Source organism: Myotis brandtii, unplaced genomic scaffold (assembly GCF_000412655.1).
Source record: "Myotis brandtii unplaced genomic scaffold, ASM41265v1 scaffold326, whole genome shotgun sequence".
In the NCBI taxonomy this organism is placed as follows: Eukaryota; Metazoa; Chordata; class Mammalia; order Chiroptera; family Vespertilionidae; genus Myotis; species Myotis brandtii.
In genome coordinates this window covers 1610186-1629783 of record NW_005362534.1, presented here as the reverse complement: position 1 = coordinate 1629783, position 19598 = coordinate 1610186, and the positions used below count along the sequence as shown (strand labels likewise).

The window sequence follows — 19598 nt, the reverse complement described above, 5'->3', positions numbered from 1 at the left end:
GTATTTTGGTTATCTCTGTAGATTGCCCTTTCATTATGCAATAACAGAAACGTCCTTCTTTTCAGTAACAAGTTGTAGCTCTATTAATTTATGTCAGTGGATAAGTACTATCATTTACTATCCTGTTTGTTACTTTTGTTTTCCTATGATTTGGTGAGTGACTTGACAAAATATAATGTTTAACTTCACATGATCATTTAACCAAAGATTTACTATTTTTTAAAATAAGGCAATGAGCCCTGGCTCAATTGGTTGGAGCATCATCCTCTACATCAAAAGGTCATGGGTTTGATCCCGGTCAGGACACATCCCTAGGTCTTGGGTTTGGTCCCAGTTGAGGCACATATGAGAGACAACCAATGTCTCTCTCTCTCTCCGTCTCCCTCTTCCTCCATCTAAAATCAATAAACATTAAAAAAAAATAAGGCAGTAGGTGAAATCTATTTTTTCTAAAGTATTATATAGCAGCACTACGCTATTTTAATTAAGGTAGACTTATGTCAGATTTTGGTATCTGAAATATTGCTTCATTTTCATAGTGCTAATATTAAAAAGCACAATGCACAGCAAAATGTAACTTGTTAACCTGAGCATCAGTAGTCATTAAAGTCAATTTAGATTAATCCTTTAAATTCCAAAAAGGTTATTTTGTTGCTTCTGTTCTTAAGTATTACTTGAATAAAGTTGATGACTGATCCATACAGAGGCACTTCTATTTTGTTTTGAACATCTTAATCTGTTGTACAATAACCATGATGTTTGCTTCTTCTTGACATTTCTAGCCTTACTGCCCTTTTGCAGCATTGTAAGGAGCCTTAAGTAATTCCTTTTGGAAAATGGGAAGGTTCTTATTCTGATGGAAAACTTTCTAAATGCTAAGAAATTTAGGTATGCATTTTTAATCAAGAGAGTGTACAATTTCTCAGGCAGAATTCAAAGTTTTATTTTGGATATTTATTTGGGTCCCAGTTGATTCTAATGTATTTAGTTACATAGGATTTTTTTTTACTTGAGCAAAATTTTTTATTCTTCATCTTACATTAGGTCATTTATAGAACATTTAGAAAATTTGATATAGCAGGAACATTTATAGAACATTGCCATAAAAATTTGATACATGTGGTACCTGTAGCACTAAGCTCCCATTGTAGATATAGCTCCATCATGAAATTTACGTGTCTACCTTGACTATAGTTTCTTCATCCACAGAGCCAGCTCATTGTTCTTGGGTTTTTTAGAAGCCCTTCAAGTTTTGAAAATTTAGTGATTTTATTAAATTTGTATTGGCAGTGTAGATTAATGTTTGAGTGTTTTGTTGGTTACACATAGACTAAATGTTTGATAAGTAGCACTTTTTCTCACAGCTCTTCATGCTTCTGTCCTTTGGTTTTGTTTAAATGCTGCTATCTTTATACTGTTATGAATATTGGCATACTTTAAAAAAATATTTTCCAAAGCAAAAATACTTTAGATGAACTTCTAAAAGCTATTAGAGGATGCAGTAAAACATTGTCTGGGAGCTTCACCCCTCCTTTTCCACTTTGGCTTCTTCAGTAAGTGTTCTGTTTGCTCAGTAATAACCTAGGGAGTTGGACTTCTTAATTTCGTTTTTATCAACTAGGAATGTGAGTTTTAGCTATGGGCCTTGAAATCTTTAACCTGGTTGATAATTGATGTTCATAACCAATGTAAATTTAAATGTAATTTACTTGCACTTAAGACAGGAAGAATTTGTCCTTACATCACAATCGAAAAGTTTCTTTTGCATGTGGTCATTTTCTTCCCATAGTTATGAAACTCTTCCTCAATGACAGGGAACACCCAAGACCTGTCTATATATAACCTTAAAATAGTCTTGAGACTATCCTTTGGATTGTGTGTATGAACATTACAAAGGGTTAAATTTCACATATACATCAAAGACATTACTTTAATAGTGCTGACTAGTTTCAGTTGGTTTTAGAGTCATATACTTAAGAAATACTGGCATTTCTCAGGATTCAGAAATAAAATAATGTTCATTTCACTGGCTGTGAAAATTCACTGGATTGCTGGGAACCAGGAGTAAATAACTTTTCAACAGGATTTTGCTATCAGCAAATCTGTTTTGGTTTCCTGTTCTGGCCTCTCTACCTATCAGCTACGTTAGTGCCCTTGCCATTTGTTTCTCCTTTCTTTTACCACAGGAAAATTGTCAGGCCTCTTTTTCTGGCATTTCAGGACCCGCCTGACAGGAAATTTTCTAATTGCCGGAACAGCTAGTAGGAGAAAACTTTGCAGGGGCTTGGCCTTCCCTTTCTAACTTAAGTTTACGGTCAGAAATTCTTGTATCACCATCATGGTTTCATAGCCATGTTTAAATTTTTGTCTTTTCGTGTTCGCTCTATACAGGTAAGCTTTATTCAACTTCACTAAAGACTAAAATGTTTTAATTGGTGCTAAATATAATTATACTAATTAAACAATTACTTTATATGTTCTTTTAAGAAGCTTTTCAAAATTCGAAACCAGTTTTTATAGAACTTTTAAAGGGTTATTTTTCTGTTTATTAAAAGTAAGCCATTTGTGAGTTTTATACATTTCCAAGTCTGTATGTTTTGTAAACTTATTTTTACATTGGTCGTTTAGAGTTGGAGTAACTTTTATCTTCTAATGTTTGTAATTTGGTATAGTAAAACAGATGACTATAACTCTCAATATTAAACCAGGCATGAACAAAATTACTAATATTTAAGAGATTACTATAATATAAGCAAATTTGGGGGGGTAGGAGAATATATTAAACAGTCGAACTTAAAATCAGATTTTTGTTGACATTCGTTCCTTTTAAAATTCGAGGGTTTTTATCAACTATGTTGAAGTAACTTTAAGCAAGTCATTTTATCTAACTTAGAATAGGCAGTTTTCAAAGCATTACTTTGTTAAAATGTGCTTAGTGAATGGTAATTTGCACTATATTTAATCTAAAATCCTGCCAGATATTTTGCTGTGAGAATTGTGCTATCCTGCTGCTCTGTAAAGAGAATTAATTAAATTTGTTGATTGGGATTCTCGATTGGGAGAAAACTGTGCTTTTTGTGGCAGTGATTAAGAATGTTACTCTGGAAAACCAGCAATGCTGTTTTCTCAAACATGGAAACAAGAAGCTGGCTTGGAAGAATCTTTTAAGACTTTGGTTAAATGAAAAATGCTGAGTGTATTTATCATCCATTACAAGTCAATTAAATAGGATTTAGTCAAATTATAATCTAGAATAAATTAAGATGTGGTTTATCACCATGGCTTGGATAACCAGCTTAATTATGTGTTACAGCCAAATAATTTTTATGTATCTTGATCATCTAGAAAATTAGCGTATCTTTTTAAAATGAAACACTGCATTATGATACTATAGGTATCTGTGTAGAGAGTGACATTTTAATTTTGAATTACTTTTAAGAGGTAAATAAAGTGTATGTTTTTCATTTGTAAGGTCTTTATGTTAAGCCAAAAAATGGTTACATATCCATCGTTAGAAAATATTTATTGGCTTTTACCAAGGACTGTTTAAATATTTTACTTCAAACTTCAACAATATTTTCTGACATTCAAAACAATTTAGAAAATACAAATGCCTTAAGAACACACTTCCTGACTCAAGGGAGGGGAGGAAAAAGGAAATTCTGTATACAAGGCAGGGCATAATGCCAAATGTTGAATCATTCTTTAAAATCAATTAATATCACCCAGTTTGTTTTCTTAATATTAGCATGTTCCACCATTAGATTTTCTGTAACTCAAATAGACAGCATTGATTTGTTTTGTTTTTCTGTAATCTTCTTTACATTTTAAGAACAAAATCGTATTTTTTTCTCTCTCAGCATGAAAAAAATTTTAAGTTGTTTTTCCTTTAAAGGGCGGACCTTAAAGATCATTTAAGAGGGAACTTACAGACCTTTTGTTGGTCCTAGGAAACAAACAAGGTGGCTTTCTGTGTGACTAGAAGAACACCAAAAGATTTGCCTATCCATGAATTTTCTTCTGCCGCTTTTCTGTGATGTCTAAAATGACATTCTTCACAGAATTTCTAAAATTATGTATTTTTAATTGAATTGACTCTCTGTGAGGGGCCATGTCTCAGCAGGTATCTATCCAGGAATAAATCTTTGAAACCCTAGGTAAATTTCTAGAGGGCAGATACTCTTCTTTATTTTAGTATCTCTAACAGCTAGCATAGTATCTGCCCCATAATCTGAATTGCCTTCTCACAAAAAGGAATGGGCCTAAGATAATATATCATAGAACAGAAACAGTTTCATTGGGACCAGGCAATCAAAAAGAAGCAAAAGTATGAGAGCCACTTGAGCCTTAATCCCCTCTCGGACCTGTTCTTCTCTTCCTCTTCTTCATGTGCTCTCTGTTCCAGAGACACTTATCTCCATGTGTACTCCCACACTGGCCCTTGCACTGTCTTGTCCCTTTGCCGGAAATGTTCTTTCCCCAGGTGGTTGACTCCCTCACCTCCTTCAAGTCTTTGCTCCAACAGTACCTGTTCAAATAAAGCCTGCCCTGGTGCCTTTATTTAAAATTGCAACCCCTCCTTACCACCCTTGCGCTTCTGGTCCCTGTTACCCAACATAATATATTTTTTCTATCGTATGTATCATGTTCTAACATGAATAATGATAATTTATGATGATAATATTTCCCCCACAAATGTCAGAGATTTTAGTCTTTTTTATTTATTGTGTAGCTCAGGCACCTAGAAGAATGCCTGGCATGTATTAGGTACTCAATAAATAAATGTTTAAATGGGTGGATTCTAATACATAGCTTGAGGGTATTGAACGCAGTCTCGGGGTGGCAAATGTTGAAAGTGATGGGAGTACAGACAAGTGATACATGTTTATGATATAAACCAGCTGCCAGCCTCACAATATTGCCTATAGCTAGACTTTTACTTATCAAATAAACAAACTTTTTAAATATAAAAGTATGTAATTTATTATATTTTTTAAATACGTAAAATAAAGGTTTTTATGGTAATGAATGGGCAGGTATACATGTGTCATTTATTTGAATTTTTAAAATTTATTGGGGTGACATTGGTCAACATGTATCACTTAAAATATAGTTGTGCTGGAGAATGTAAAAATATGTGAGCCTCACAGGGTAATTATAATGGATATAACTTAATACCTTTGCTCAATTTCTTTTTTAAAAATATATTTTATTGATTTTTTTACAGAGAGGAAGGGAGAGGGATAGAGAGTTAGAAACACCTATGAGAGAGAAACATCAATCAGCTGCTTCCTGCACACCCCCTACCGGGGATGTGCCCACAACCAGGGTACATGCCCTTGACCGGAATCGAACCTGGGACCCTTCAGTCCGCAGGCCGACGCTCTATCCACTGAGCCAAACCGGTTAGGGCTATCTTTGCTCAATTTCATTGACAAAATTCTTTTTCCATAAAATTATAGTGGTTTCATTGAGTACTTAAAGGCAAAAACACAATTTTACAAACTGTCAGACTGTAGTTCTGTATTTTCATGTGACAGGTTTATGTCAGTAACAGGTAATTTAGTAAGATAAGATAAGTTTGTCATATGCAAATGTCAGTCTGCCCTTGGGTTATCAATGCCTTCAGAAATTGGAGATTTCTTTCTGCATCCATGTCCTTGGATTTACAGGTATGAGCTAGTGGAACATCACATTGTTGCTTTTCTGCCTGTTGTACAAGATTGCCCAAGCATTAGTAATATGTCCTAGTTGAACCTCAGATTCATTTCTAAAATACTTATGGTTTTTAAAAAAAAGTAAATATAAAATAAAATACTTCGGGTTCCATAACTTGGAAAATTGGTGACATTAAGCACAATCTGGTCATCACGGATATTTTACCTATTATGCTACTATGACTTCACATATACATAAAAGTAGATAGAATATAGTTTGCTGATGTGCTTAGTAAAAACTGAACTTGGAAGGAACAGAAAAATGTATTGAGAATAAAACAGTGACATGTTTTTTGGAACTTGAGCCATAGGCATTGATCTTTTTTCTCCACTTCCAAGAACATTTTTTGTACTCTCTGAGCCCCAATTTAGAAAAGGATTTTTTAAATTCCAGTTTGTATCCTCACAGAGATTTGGAATGATTGCATTCACTTTGGGTGGGGGGATATGGTAGGAAGTGGAGGAAGGTGCTATTTTTTACAAAAGAAACATTAAGAAAAGGAGTACTTGAAAATTTATTTATTTAAAGATAAAATTTACCAGAATACAAAGTTCAGTATAAGGGTAAGAAAATAAAGTCAGAAAAATAGAGACAGATAATAGGAGAAAAAAGATAAGTGACATAAAGGATTCAATTCCAAACATACAATTTCCAATTAATAAAGGAGCTGCGAAGAGAGAAACCCTGGATGGTAGGAAGTTATCAAAGAAATGTTTGAGTTCCCCAGAGGTAAGGAATTCAGGTCTTTAGATTATAAAGGTTCACCAAGCATCTAGCATTCTGAAGGAAAAAAGACCCGTATTTACCGGTATCTCACTAGTGTGGCATTTCAGAAGTATAAGGACAGAGAAAAATCTTAAAGTTTCTGGAAAGAACAACCAGGTCACCTACCAAAATGTTTATATCAGGCTAGCATCACCCATCTCAGCAGCAGCCCTAGTTGCTAGAAGGCAATGGACCAATGGCGTTGACATTCTGAGGCAAGGTTGTTTTTATTCTAGAATTTGGTACCAAGCCAAACTATACAAACGTGAAAACAAAATAAAGACATTTTCAGATGTTCAAGGTTCAGAAAATTTTCTTCCACATCACCTTTCTTAGGAAGTTACAAGGGAGTAATCCAAGAAAGAGAAAGACATGGAAACTAAAAATAGTGGATTCAACCAGGAAAGAGATATCCCAAGATAATAGCTGTGCAACATGAGCTAGAAAACAACCCATCCCACTGGGGGGTGGGAGGGGGAAGAGAGGGCTCTCAGAAGAATGAAAAGTATGGTTAAGGGCTAAGAAAAGATTAAGAATAATGATCAAATTAATGTCTCCCTCCCCACAAGAATGATTTGGGGCTGTTAGAAACAGGAAAAATAGAAAACTACAAGAAATCTAGGGAAATCAAAGTTGAAGTGTATCATGAATTTAAATATTTGAAGAAGTGTTGTTATTTTTAAGTCCCCTTGGATTATTATTCTGGAAGTCACTGTTATAGGTCCATGTGTAAAAGGAAATTTAATATACTTCTTAGCCTGTGTTTGACCAATATATTGTCATGAAAATATGGATGCTGTTGTATAAACTTTCAGTTTTTAGAATCAGGCTGTAGAGAAAGCATGAAGGATTTGGTTGTGGTTACAGGAGAGAATGTTAATTGTCTTAATATTAATAAAAATGTAAAAATACAGCTAGCAGCACGCGGGGGGGCGGGGAATTCCAGAGAATTATGGGCACTATTAGCTTCCTTTTACAAAGTAAAGAATTAGGATTCTATCAAAAAAAAAAAACTGATAGAAAAGACAAGAGGTTTATGTAAAAGTAATATAATTATCAAACAGCAGGGAGGAAGATAATGGAAGGAAGGGGCATAATATAAGTTAGTCCATCTTTCTTATTTTTAAATTAGTAGGCATTGTCTTAAAGTTAACAAATTAAGAACTAATGTAAGTGCTGAAAGAACTATTTTTTTTTAAAAAAGCTACGTTTGGAGATAAGGAGAGACTTTCTTTTTATCATAAGCTATTCTGTCACTGGTTTGTCATGTGCATGTATGTATTACTTTTGATTAAGAAAAATAGGGAACAGAAAATAACCCAGGTTGGCAGGCTACATGTAAGGGAATGTTGGGAATAATACCAGAAGAGAAGGTTGAGGCCATATTGTAGAGGGCCTCAAATGCCAAAGTGAAGCAATGCATTTAATTAGAGAAAATTTGGAGGAGTTTTTGAGCCGTCTGGTCATATGTCTACTTTTAGAAAATGAATTTGTCAGAAGGATGAATTTTATTGGCAGTGGCAGAAAGGGGCATGTTGAGTAACCAAGCTAATTTCAGTTTTCTACAGGAAAGATGATAAAGAATTAGACCTGGATGATATTGGAAATAGAAAAAAAAAAGAAAAGTATTCCTATTACCATGCTTGATACATTGTATGTGTTTTAGTATATGTTTATTGAATGAAGGAATCAAAGGGAGACTGTTTTTAGTAACTTTTTGACAGAAGAAAGGAAGGGTAGACATAAGATGAAATCTTTCTTGAATAGTAACTGCTATTTATTTTGAGATCCATAGCCTGATCATAGCTCACACTATGAGAGTAAGGCTTAATCCTGTATGCCTACAACAAAATACAAAACTTTTCTATTTTAGTGATCCTTTCCTACCTGTGTTGCATCTTTATTTGTGACAGACAATTGTAGGTATTTGCTGTGAAATATAAGATGATAAAATATTACAGCCTAATAAGTCACATCCCACTTACCCAATAAAGAACAGTGGTAAAACATAGAGAACGTTACATAGTATAGTTCTTCACAGCCTCATGACTTAAGGACATTAGATTCCTGTTAGACTCTTGAACAGACAGTTTTGTTTCCCATAGGAAGCTAACTGGCACATGCTAGAATCCAATCCATGAACTTGGTTTCTAGACTAATCTACTAATCTTCAAAGTGTGAAGTAACAGTACTTTGGGGTACAGAAAATAAAGAAGAAAACTTCTTTATAGTTTCATTTCCATGTATAATGTATATAATTTAATACAAAAAGTACATGTATATAATTTATAAGCTAACAAGTATACAAATATTGGGTATATGCTAAATTATTATTACTAATAAGGATGTGCTACCAAAAGTTCAGAGACTACTTCTCTAATCAGTTTAGCTAACTGACCCAAGAGATACATACCAGTTACAAAGACGAGGGGAGTAAGTTAGTTTGTTACTGTCACTGATCTTGGATGGGAAACCACCAAGAGCCTCTGACAATCTCAGCGTGGTTGTAATGCTAAGAGCTTTGTTTTAGAAGTCATTAGAGGTCAGAAGATCTGGAATTGAGCCCTAAGTCTGTCAGTTACTGGCTTGTGATCTTTACTTAATCTTTTTAAACTTTAGACTGTACAGTATTCAAATCATTTTTGCCTTTTAAAAATCTGTCAGTTTTCTAGTGGTGAATTGAGGGAGTCAGTAGAGAATTCTGAAATGTTTTTGCTTGCTCTGGGGAGTACTCCACTGTGTTATCGTCACTTCTCTCTAACACTGATATGTAGTCAAAGATTTGTCGTGAAGCATAAATGTTAGATAAAAGGTGAAAAAGCGCCCTAGCCGGTTTGGCTCAGTGGATAGAGTGTCAACCTGCGGACTGAAGGGTCCCGGGTTTGATTCTGGTCAAGTGCACATGCCCAGACTGTGGGCTCGATCCCCAGTAGGTGGCGTGCAGGGGGCAGCCAATCCATGGTTTTCTCTCATCATTGATGTTTCTATCTCTTTCTCTCCCCCTCTCCCTTCCTCTCTGAAATCAACATACATACATACATACATACATACATGGTGAAAAAGCATCTAACCTGGGCTTGATACATGGTAGATACTTTTAATAAACATTTGCTGGATTTTAATCTAAATCTTAATCAATTGCACATATACATTGGGGGGTTTTTAAAGTTTTTTTAAACTTGCTTTCCTCTTTCCTAATGTAGCTATGAGCAGCTATCACTCTCAGGCCCTTATACATTGGTCTCATTTGGAGAAAAGTGCCCAGGAAAGGCGGTCGAATCATAGAGTCAGTTGATGCTAGATTCTCCTCTAATGCCTACTGCACAGGATTGTTGTGAGAATGAAAGGAAATAATGCATGTGAAATGACAAAGGACTACACCCTATTAGGGGATTGTTTTATTATTGTTGCCAAAGTTTTGAGAGAGTCTAAAATGATTAAGCTGCCTAAGTAATAGGACAGTCTACAAAATACAGCTTCTAACTTAACAGGGTAAAATGGTGGGCCTGGATTTTTTTTTTTGTCCTCTTACAGAAGCTTTCTCTCTCTCTCTCTCTCTCTCTCTCTCTCTCTCTCTCTCTCTCTCTCTCTCTCTCCTTTTATAATTCTCACCCAAGGACATTTTTCCATTGATTTTCAGAGACAATGGAAGGGAGAGGGAAAGACAGAGGGAAACATCAGTGTGAGAGAGACACATCGATTGGTTGCCTCCTGCATGTGCCCCATCCCTGGTGGAGCCTGCAACCGAGGTACATGCCCTTGACCAGAATCAAACCAGTGACCGTCAGTCCTCTGACCGATGCTCTATCCACTGAGCCAAACCAGCTAGGGAGAGCTTATTTTCCTTTTACTGCTCGTCTCAAAAGCTACCACATTAGGATACCCTGCTATATCTTTTTAAGAAATCTTTGTAATTCCCTATATGTATAGCCAATATTTTGTGAATGTCTCAGAAAATGTTGATTGATCTCAAACATTTATATGGAATATGATAATAATAAAAATAATTGTTTATGTTTGTGTAACACATTTAAATTCTACTAATAGTTCATATGCACTACAAAAAATATTATTGTAGGCAAAAAGAAGAAAAGAAAAAAATGTGGTAGGCTGGTATTTGTCCCTGACATTTAACTTGAAAGTAATATTTGCTTGGCATACTAGTATGTTTTCTCTTTACTTGGTGGATCAGTAAAGGTGGTTTGTGTATGTTAATGTGAGGATTTCTAATATGATTTGCTAAAGTTATATTGCTTGATTTATGCCTGGAAGAAGTAGCTCTGACTCTGTTTTTTCCCTTTATTTTTGCATCAACAGGAAGAAGGCAGTATCAAAGAAATTGCAATCACACATCATGTAAAGGAAGGACATGAAAAGGCAGATCCTTCCCAATTTGAACTTTTAAAAGTATTAGGGCAGGGATCATTTGGAAAGGTAAGTCAAGAGTATGTGTTTTTTAAAAAGTTGCTTTTTGGAATTCATGTATATTTCATATGGATGGGGAACAGAAATATTTTATGAAATACTACACTGATCTCCCTACAAGCAGTATTTTCTCTGTTTTCACATTTCTGACTATCAATAAGTGTGGGAAAGTTAACAAAGTCATTCAAAAATACATTGGAAAGTTTCATAAATTGGCAGTATTTACTTCATATTTACTTTATCTTCAAGTCCATATGGCCTTTAATCACTTCTTGAGTGATTAAAAATCCAAAAATGTTCCCTGGATACACTGGCCTCTTTGAATCCTTGTATAGAATTGAAAGGTAATCTTGCAGTGCATCTCTGTCTTTCCTTCACAGTCTCCCTAATACCAGCAGGAAGTGAATGGGTATTCCCAAGAAACTAGTGTGGGGGTTACCACTTACAAGTTTGGAATTGGGGGGAATTATAGTTTATCTTTAAAATGAATGCAAGCATTGCATTCTATTAATGATCTCCGTGTTTGTTTTTAATATTGAAACTATTTCCCGGTCTGCCAGGTGTGGCTCAGTAGTTGAGCTTTGACCCATGAACCAGGAGGTCATGGTTTGATTCCCAATCAGGGCACATGCCCGAGTTGCAGGCTCAAACCCCAGTGTGGGGTGTGCCGGAGGCAGCCAAACAATCTCTCATCACTGATGTTTCCATTTCTCTCTCCCTCTCCTTTCCTCTCTCTGAAATCAATAAAAAAAATATTTCCCAAAACCACCAACTAAAAATTGTTCCAGCAGATGTAACATCTTTATCAGTTTTCTTTCAGTATTCCTTGTCCCCCTACCACACACCTCACAAATACTTCCTGCACTCCAATTTGAGCACTTCAGTATTATAATTACTGCTACTTGATCTCTCTAGTCCCTTTCACAGCAACAGGAAAATTCTGAGATTGCATTCAACTTTCACATTGCAGGGCTTCCTTCCCACCTCTCTGTGAGGAAACATTTGAAGATATACTTTGCAAGCTTCAAAACAACACCAGTTTAAGCTCTCTTATATATTTTTATGGGACTAGTTAGCAATTCTTGGCTAACATAGATAATTTGTTATAGCCATTAACATCTTTCAAATCCAAAGTGATGCTTTTAATCCAAATATAGATTAGCCAGCAGAACATAATAGTTGTGAGTTTAGGCTACTTACTTGCTGTGTGTGCTAAACCTCTAGGAGCTCCCTTTTTTCCTTCTAGTTAGTCATTTAGTATTGAAGTTCTTCAAAGTTCTCATTCTCAGCTGCCTTCTCACTCTACTTATTACTAATTTCTCTATGCTCCCTATCTTAATTATAACCAATATATAGTCGATGTAACAGATTTGTATCTCCAATCCTTCTAGTCCTCCCTTCCCTTCCCACACCCCTCCCCCGCCACTACCAATCTGATCCATCAGAAAGTCCTGTGGATTTAGTAAAGATTCCTCAAATCATGCCTGTCCTCTCCTCCACTGCCACTCCTCCAGTCTATGCACCACTATTTCTCCCTGGACTCTTGAAAGTGCTCCTAACTTGGGCTATCTTTTCCTATTTTACCCTCTCAACATCATATTCCTTATCTTCACAGCACTCACCACAATTAATAGCTTTTCATTTTAATTATTTGTTTATTGGCTATCTCCCCCAATAGACTATATATTCTATGAGTGCAGTGGCCATGCTTTGTACCATGTCTCAGCATTGAAATGGAAACACAGTAGCTAGCATATAATTCTAGAAAGGAATTAATGAGTAAATAATAGTCCTGACCTCATAGGGTTGTAGTAAGATATAAGGCCAAATATATAACATCTGCAATGAAATTGCATTATGCAATGTATACAGATAAACCCAAATAGAGGGATTTATTTCTATACATTAAGATTTTCAGGGAACATATTATTTAGTAAGTTTCCCGGGGTTAGCATGCTTCTCCCTTTATTTATTTAAATACCTTACTATAAATAGCAAACATAAAAAAAGTCTCCTTCCTTACTCACCCTAAAAAGCCAGTCTAAGCCAAGGAAGCAGGGATGACCTGTCAGCCTAGAATAGCTTCATGGAGGAGTTCGAAAGGTCAGAAATGCTCTGGTGGGGGAAGATCTGATGGCATCTGGGACTGCTGTTCCTGCTATGTTTGACAGGCCAAAGGGACTGGATTAAGAGGGCACTGAGCAGGAGCACAAAACTGGATGGCTGGCTTGGTTCTTGTCTCAATGCCTTCACTGTAATACTAGACAAATTATTTAACCACTCTAATCCCTAGCTTGGGCAGCTGTAAAACAGGAATTACTTAGTAGGTCTACCTCCCCAAAATTATCGTGATGATGTATTAAAAATTCTTGTGAAGAAGGTTCTTTATAAACTAAGAAGTGCTGTAAAGTGTTAAGAACATGCTTTTAGCTGGGCCGGTATGGCTAAGTGACTGAACGTCAACCTGTGAACCAGGAGGTCATGGTTAGATTCCCAATCAAGGCACATGCCAGGGTTGCGGGCTTGACCCCCAGTGATTCTCTCTCATCATTGATGTTTCTATCTCCCTTTCCCTTCCTCTCTGAAATCACTGAAAAAAATTTTTTTTTTTAAAAAAAGAATGTGCTTTCAGAGAAGGGTGAAAAAAGTTTGGAATCACCAGGAGAATTTTTCTTGTAAAATGGCACAAAGAAGCTTGGTTAGGGAATCTTAAGACTGAATAAATATCAGATAAATCCTAATAACCTCCACCTAATTAGAATTTATTTCTGTTCAAAAATAGTAATTTCTGATAACCCTTAATATTTGAACATCATTCCATCCATAGGAACCACTCTGATTAAGAATGCTTTTCTTTCCCTACGTTGGCTCACTGTTAAATGGCTGGAAGGAGCTAAAGGGTGGTGCATGGTAAAGGGGGTTAAGGGGAGTGGCTTGGGGGAGAGGAACACACTCTGTATCAGGGTTTCTGTGCAAATTCTGGTACTCTTCAATTAAATTGAAGTCATTGCCCATTACCTTTAGCACAGTTTCTCAGAGTAAGGAACTCTGCTTTGCCCTAGAACCAGTTGAATCTGTGTGTGTGTGTGTGTGTGTGTGTGTGTGTGTGTGCGCGCGCGCGCGCTAATGCAAATATTTGAGAGCTGACCCTAAATTAATTCTTGATTGTAATTGTCTCTTCTTCCTATCTGTGGCAGCATAATAACACTGCTAGAAAAGAATGGATAGGAGAAAAAGAATTCATACTCAGATCCATTTCCAGGTCTGTGTAAAGGTTTGATGAAAAAAAATCATGAAATTAATGGTCAAAATGAGAAGAGCTTTATTGATAGTTTTGCATTATACATGTTATAGCGTATCCATGAACTATTTAGAGCGGGTGTGATTGGTTTTATATAAATCCCATACTATATGTAGAAAGGAGCTAAAAATATTTGGAAAATGAAGATGCTCAATAACATATCTAGGAATTGTGGTTCTTCATATTGAGATATATGTGATTCATTTTTAAAAGGTAAGTGCTTGCTAAGTTACATTTATATGTTAACATGCTCTTTGGGATTTAACAAACAACAAAAGAAATATCAGAATCTTTCTAATAATAAATGATATAGCAGAATTCTTATTTTAAAATGGTATAGTTTGTGAAACTTTGTAAAATTTATTTTATCTTATTTAAATACAGGTTTTCTTAGTCAAAAAAATCTCAGGCTCTGATGCTAGACAGCTTTATGCCATGAAAGTATTGAAGAAGGCCACTTTGAAAGGTAAGTACTGCTACTATTTGTAATGTTCATGTAATATAAACAAACTAAAAGGTCTCAATAGCCCTCATGTGACTCCTAGGCCAATTACATTCTGAATCTGTTTCTGTTACCATATTTAAATTTAAACTTTCTTTCGGTGAATTTTTTCTACTGGGTTAGGAATCATCTGACTAGTGAGAATGGGAGTTGCCATGTTATAGAAGAAGTATTATAAATTCTCTTGGACTTTAGACAAGTATAAGTTTATAAGATTAAAACTGGATTTGATTCATCTTAAATTGATACAATTATTTTAATGTTTTGAAAACTTACTATTTTACTGGATGCAAAATAGATTTTATTCTAAGGACACCTGGTCTCCAAGTAAGTTTTTATTCCAAGTCTCTTAATTTTGAAAAAATGTAATGTAGAATTTGGCTCTTATAGTTAAGCAGTCATTTAGAAGAAGTTGTACATAGATATTTAAATGCTTAAGTCTTTCTTTTATTTAGTAGTAGTAGTTATTTTACCACAAAGTCTCTAGTCTTATGTATTGATTCCTAACATCATTTTTTTTCTCTTCAATTTGTCTGTCATTTCTAAAACTTTTAAAATATTCTGGAGGAACATTGGTGATAACCATTTATTATTCTTCCCAATGAGTCACCTACCCTGGGCATTATCATCGTTCCAAGAAAATTCACCTTCCTCTATAAACATCATCCTTTGCTTTCTTTCTCTTGCTCCCTTCTTGAATGTATTTTGTTTCTTACCTAGTCTCTACCCCCTGCCTTACTACTTAACTTGGTTCATTCTAGGACCAGAGAGTTAAATTATATCCTCAGTGCCCTATTTGATATCACTACTTTTATAACTTTGTACTCATGAATCCCATGTTATAAAACTGCATAGATGGAACTTATGTAAGTATTCATTCACAGAATCAATAAAAGTATTTTGTTTTCACATATATAACAGGATTTGTATTGTATATATGAAAAAGAAACTATGAAACTCAGAGAAACCTAAAAGATACCAGGAAAAGAAATAAATGCCAATTCCTTTTAGAGAAAGCTAATTGTTGTTAAGAGTCTTGATATTCCTCTAGCCATCTAGTTAGCTCCATATCCTTAATATTCCAGTTGCATTTTTCCTTGAAATACTCAAAATTTCATTTGAAAAGCATACATCTCAAACAGTAGTCTAAAAAAGATGACAAAGGAACAATCTTATCAGATTTAAAGCTTATTTAAAGCAGTTATAATTCAGTGTGTTATTGGAAGAGAATAATACAGACATACAAATTAGTAGAACAAAATAGGACAAAAGGCCTTAGCCGGTTTGCTCAGTGGGTAGAACTCTGACCCATGGACTGAAGGGTCACGGGTTTGATTCCATCAAGGGCCACATACCTTGGTTGCAGGCTTGATCCCCGGCCCTGGTCAGGGCTTGTGGGGGAGGCAACCAATCAATGTGTCTCTCTCAAATTGATGTTTCTCTCTCTCTGTCTCTCCCCCTCCCTTCCACGCTCTAAAAAAATCAATGGAAAAAATATCCTCAGGTGAGGATCAACAACAACAAAAAATAGTACAAAAGTATTTATATTAAATTTTAATGTGTTTTTTACAAAAATGTTGAATATTCCCTTGCTGTATGACAAAGCCAGGTATGTAGAATAATGGGAAGTTAAATATTTATTTCATAAATTTTGTCTGAAATACTCCTGAGCAACCTGGAAAAATTAAGAGTTTTCTCTTAAACCCTATCCTATATAATAAAAGGCTAATATGCAAATTGACCGATCGGCAGAACAGGCGGTGGCTATGCCACACACTGACTACCAGGTGGCAGACGCTCAATGCAGGAGCTGCCCCCTGGTGGTCAGTGCACTCCCACAGGGGGAGCACTGCTCAGCCAGAAACCAGGCTCACGGCTGGCGAGCGCAGCGGCCTCCGCAGCAGAGCTAAGGACCCTTCGGGGATGTCCAGCTGCCAGGGAGCTGGCCTAAGCTGGCAGTCGGACATCCCCCAAGGGGTTCTGGACTGCGAGAGGGTGCAGGCCGGGCTGAAGGACCCATCTCCCAGTGCAAGAATGTCGTGCACCGGGCCTCTAGTATGTATATAGATTCTTATAAAATAGCAGTGCTTTACCTATCCTCCCTATCCCAATTCTCGACTCCCAGAAACCATGACTTTCACCTCTTTAGCTGCTTCTCCCGCCATTTACCTCCATATTCAATACTCTTATATTGCAAAATTTTTTATTGTTTTCATTTGGAGACATAACCTATTGGCATCCTAATATGGAAGATTAGGATTTAGTTTTCCTATACTTCTACCCTCACACAATTTCCCTCTTCATGTTTTGTTTTCATTATTGCAGCTTTATAAAAATTGTTCTGAGCCAAATGATATACTGGAGTCACATTTCCTTCCCATCTTTGCTGTGTTAGATCTCCTTTTCTAAATTCTGTATCTACCTGTTTCTCGGTTTACTTTCTTAGTTTTGGTGGAACACATCTTCTAGTAGCTATCTCAGAAAGGGTGAATGGATGGTAAATTTTTTTGTGACCTTGCATTTCTGAAATGCCTTTATTCTACCTCCTCACTTAATCTATAATTTGGCTGGGTGTAAAGTTCTAGGTCAGAAATAATTTTCCCTCAGATATTTGAAGGCATTGTTTCCATTGTTTTCTAGTTTCCTGTGTTGGAATTATGAAGTTTATTGTCATTCTGATTTCTAGTCCTTTGTGTGTACGCTGCTTTTCCTCTTTGGAAGTCTTTAGAATCAATCTACTCTTTATCCCTGGTGTTCTGAAATTTGTATAGTAGTACTTCTTATTGTGAATTTTTAAAATTCATCATACTAGATATGGGATGTCTCTTTTGATTTAGAAACTCATTTCTTCAGTTTTAGGAAAGTATTCTAATCCTTCTATTGATTTTTTTGTTTGTTTGTTTCTATCATATTTTTAATTTTCTAGATTTTCCTTGTTCTCTAGGAATGTTTTGTAAAACATTTTATTATGGTAAGTGTCAAACATTTACAGAAAGAAACAGAAGGATATAAAGAACCCCATATACCTTTCTTTCTGCTTCAATATTTCTCAACTCATGATATTTAAAGCAAATCCCAAACATTGTATAATTTCTTCCATAAATATTTTAGTATGTATCTCTAAAAGACAAAGACTCTTGAAAGAAGTACTATAATTCTATCATATACCTGAAAATTAATGTACAGATAGTGTTCAAATTTCCAGTTGTCCTTGTTATTATAATTCATTTTCCTTTTTGCAATTGTTTGAATTGGGATCTATGTAAGATCTGTATTTCGAAATTGGTTTATATCTCTTTAAGTCTCTTAACCTATGAGCTCTGTTTCCATTTCTTTTTGTGTTTTTTTTTTTTCATTGTACTGTACTTGTTGACAATACTGTTTCTTTCCCCTCTACCTCTTTGAAAGCTTTTTGTTTCATGGGTGCCATATGGTCTTCAATCTCTTGATTGATATAAATTATAAGGTTGAATTTTGTTTTGTTTAAATTTTCTTCTGTCTTTACATTGTCTTTCTTTTACTTTATTCCTTTTTTTCTGTTTATTCAGATACTTTCTCATATTAAAGCCTCTTTCCTCAAATGCCTGGGGATCCTTTGCTATCTTTTCCTTGCTTAAGAGTGAGATAGCAAAAAGCTAATTGGAAAGGATTCTATGGCAAGAATTACTCATTGGCTTCCTTCCCTTAGGCTTAGATTTTAGCTTTCTCTGATCTGTTGTGTGAGTTACCACTTACACATCTTCTGCTTCCTCTCCTAACTGCTTCCTCTCCTGTTCTCTGTCCTTGTGAGTTTGTGCATAATTTTTCCATTATTGTAATCTCAATGGCGTTTTGGAATAAAACATCCATGTTTTACCAGAAGTCTTTTTCCATTCTAAAATTCCTATTAATACAATAAATGGGGTCAAATAAAAATCAATAGCGTTAGGTTGAGCTTGTGGGGATTTTTCATCCTAATAAAATAGTAATTGGGCCTAAAAGGTTTTGTAAGCCATTGTTTAAAGCATTTCTTTTTTTTTTATAAAGTAAATCTCTTTTTTTAGAATATATTTTATTGATTTTTTACAGAGAGGAAGGGAGAGGGATAGAGAGTTAGAAACATCGATGAGAGAGAAACATCGATCAGCTGCCTCCTGCACACCTCCTACTGGGGATGTGCCCGCAACCAAGGTACATGCCCTTGACCGGAATCGAACCTGGGACCTTTCAGTCCGCAGGCCGACGCTCTATCCACTGAGCCAAACCGGTTAGGGCTAAAGCATTTCTTAATATATCACCCTAAAAACATAAATAGCACTTCTTCTTGTTCACTCTCATGTTTAAGTCAAGAGGCATTTAAAAACTAATAACTAGTATATGAGAAAAATTATTTCAGAGGAATGTAGTTGCTTTGCCAGCAACAAGACAGGATTAACAAATTCTATATTAAGATTTAGAGTTTAACCAATATAAAGCATCCTTTTTCTTCATTTTAAAAACAGCTTTATTGACTTGAAACTAATACAAAATAATATCAATTGTAAACTGTAATTGAGAAACATAATTTAAAAAATAAAAATAACTTAACTTAAAATTAAAAACATTTTAAAAAGAAAATAACTTTATTGAAGTTTAACTGACATATAATCTATCTATATAAAAGCCTAAGCCACCATCACAACCGAACGGACGACCAAAGAGGCTGCGTGGGGCGACCAGGCCAGCAGGGGGGGTTAGTGAAGGACAACTAAACAACTGAGCAGCAGGCTGCATGGGGTGACCCCGCCGGCAGGGGGATTAGTGAGGGGCGACCAAACGATTGAGCAGCAGGCTGCATGGGGCACCCAGGCTGGCAGGCGGGTTAGTGAGGGGTGACCAAATGACCGAGCAGCAGGCTGCGTGGGGTAA

At 35.6% G+C, this 19598-nt stretch overlaps 1 protein-coding gene across 7 annotated transcripts in view; it reads left to right on the top strand.

Moving 5' to 3' along the window:
• Positions 1-19598, top strand: part of RPS6KA3 (ribosomal protein S6 kinase, 90kDa, polypeptide 3) — an 87966-nt gene that overhangs the window by 22985 nt on the left and 45383 nt on the right. For 5 of the 7 annotated variants that reach the window (XM_005870962.2, XM_005870961.2, XM_014543470.1 and 2 more), the window contains 2 exons: positions 10801-10917; positions 14594-14675. In XM_005870962.2, coding sequence (XP_005871024.1) covers positions 10801-10917; positions 14594-14675 — 199 coding nt within the window. Of the gene's footprint in view, positions 1-2186; positions 2392-10800; positions 10918-14103; positions 14171-14593; positions 14676-19598 lie in introns of those variants that run through there. The other 2 variants (XM_005870963.2, XM_014543473.1) reach the window with 2 other exon arrangements.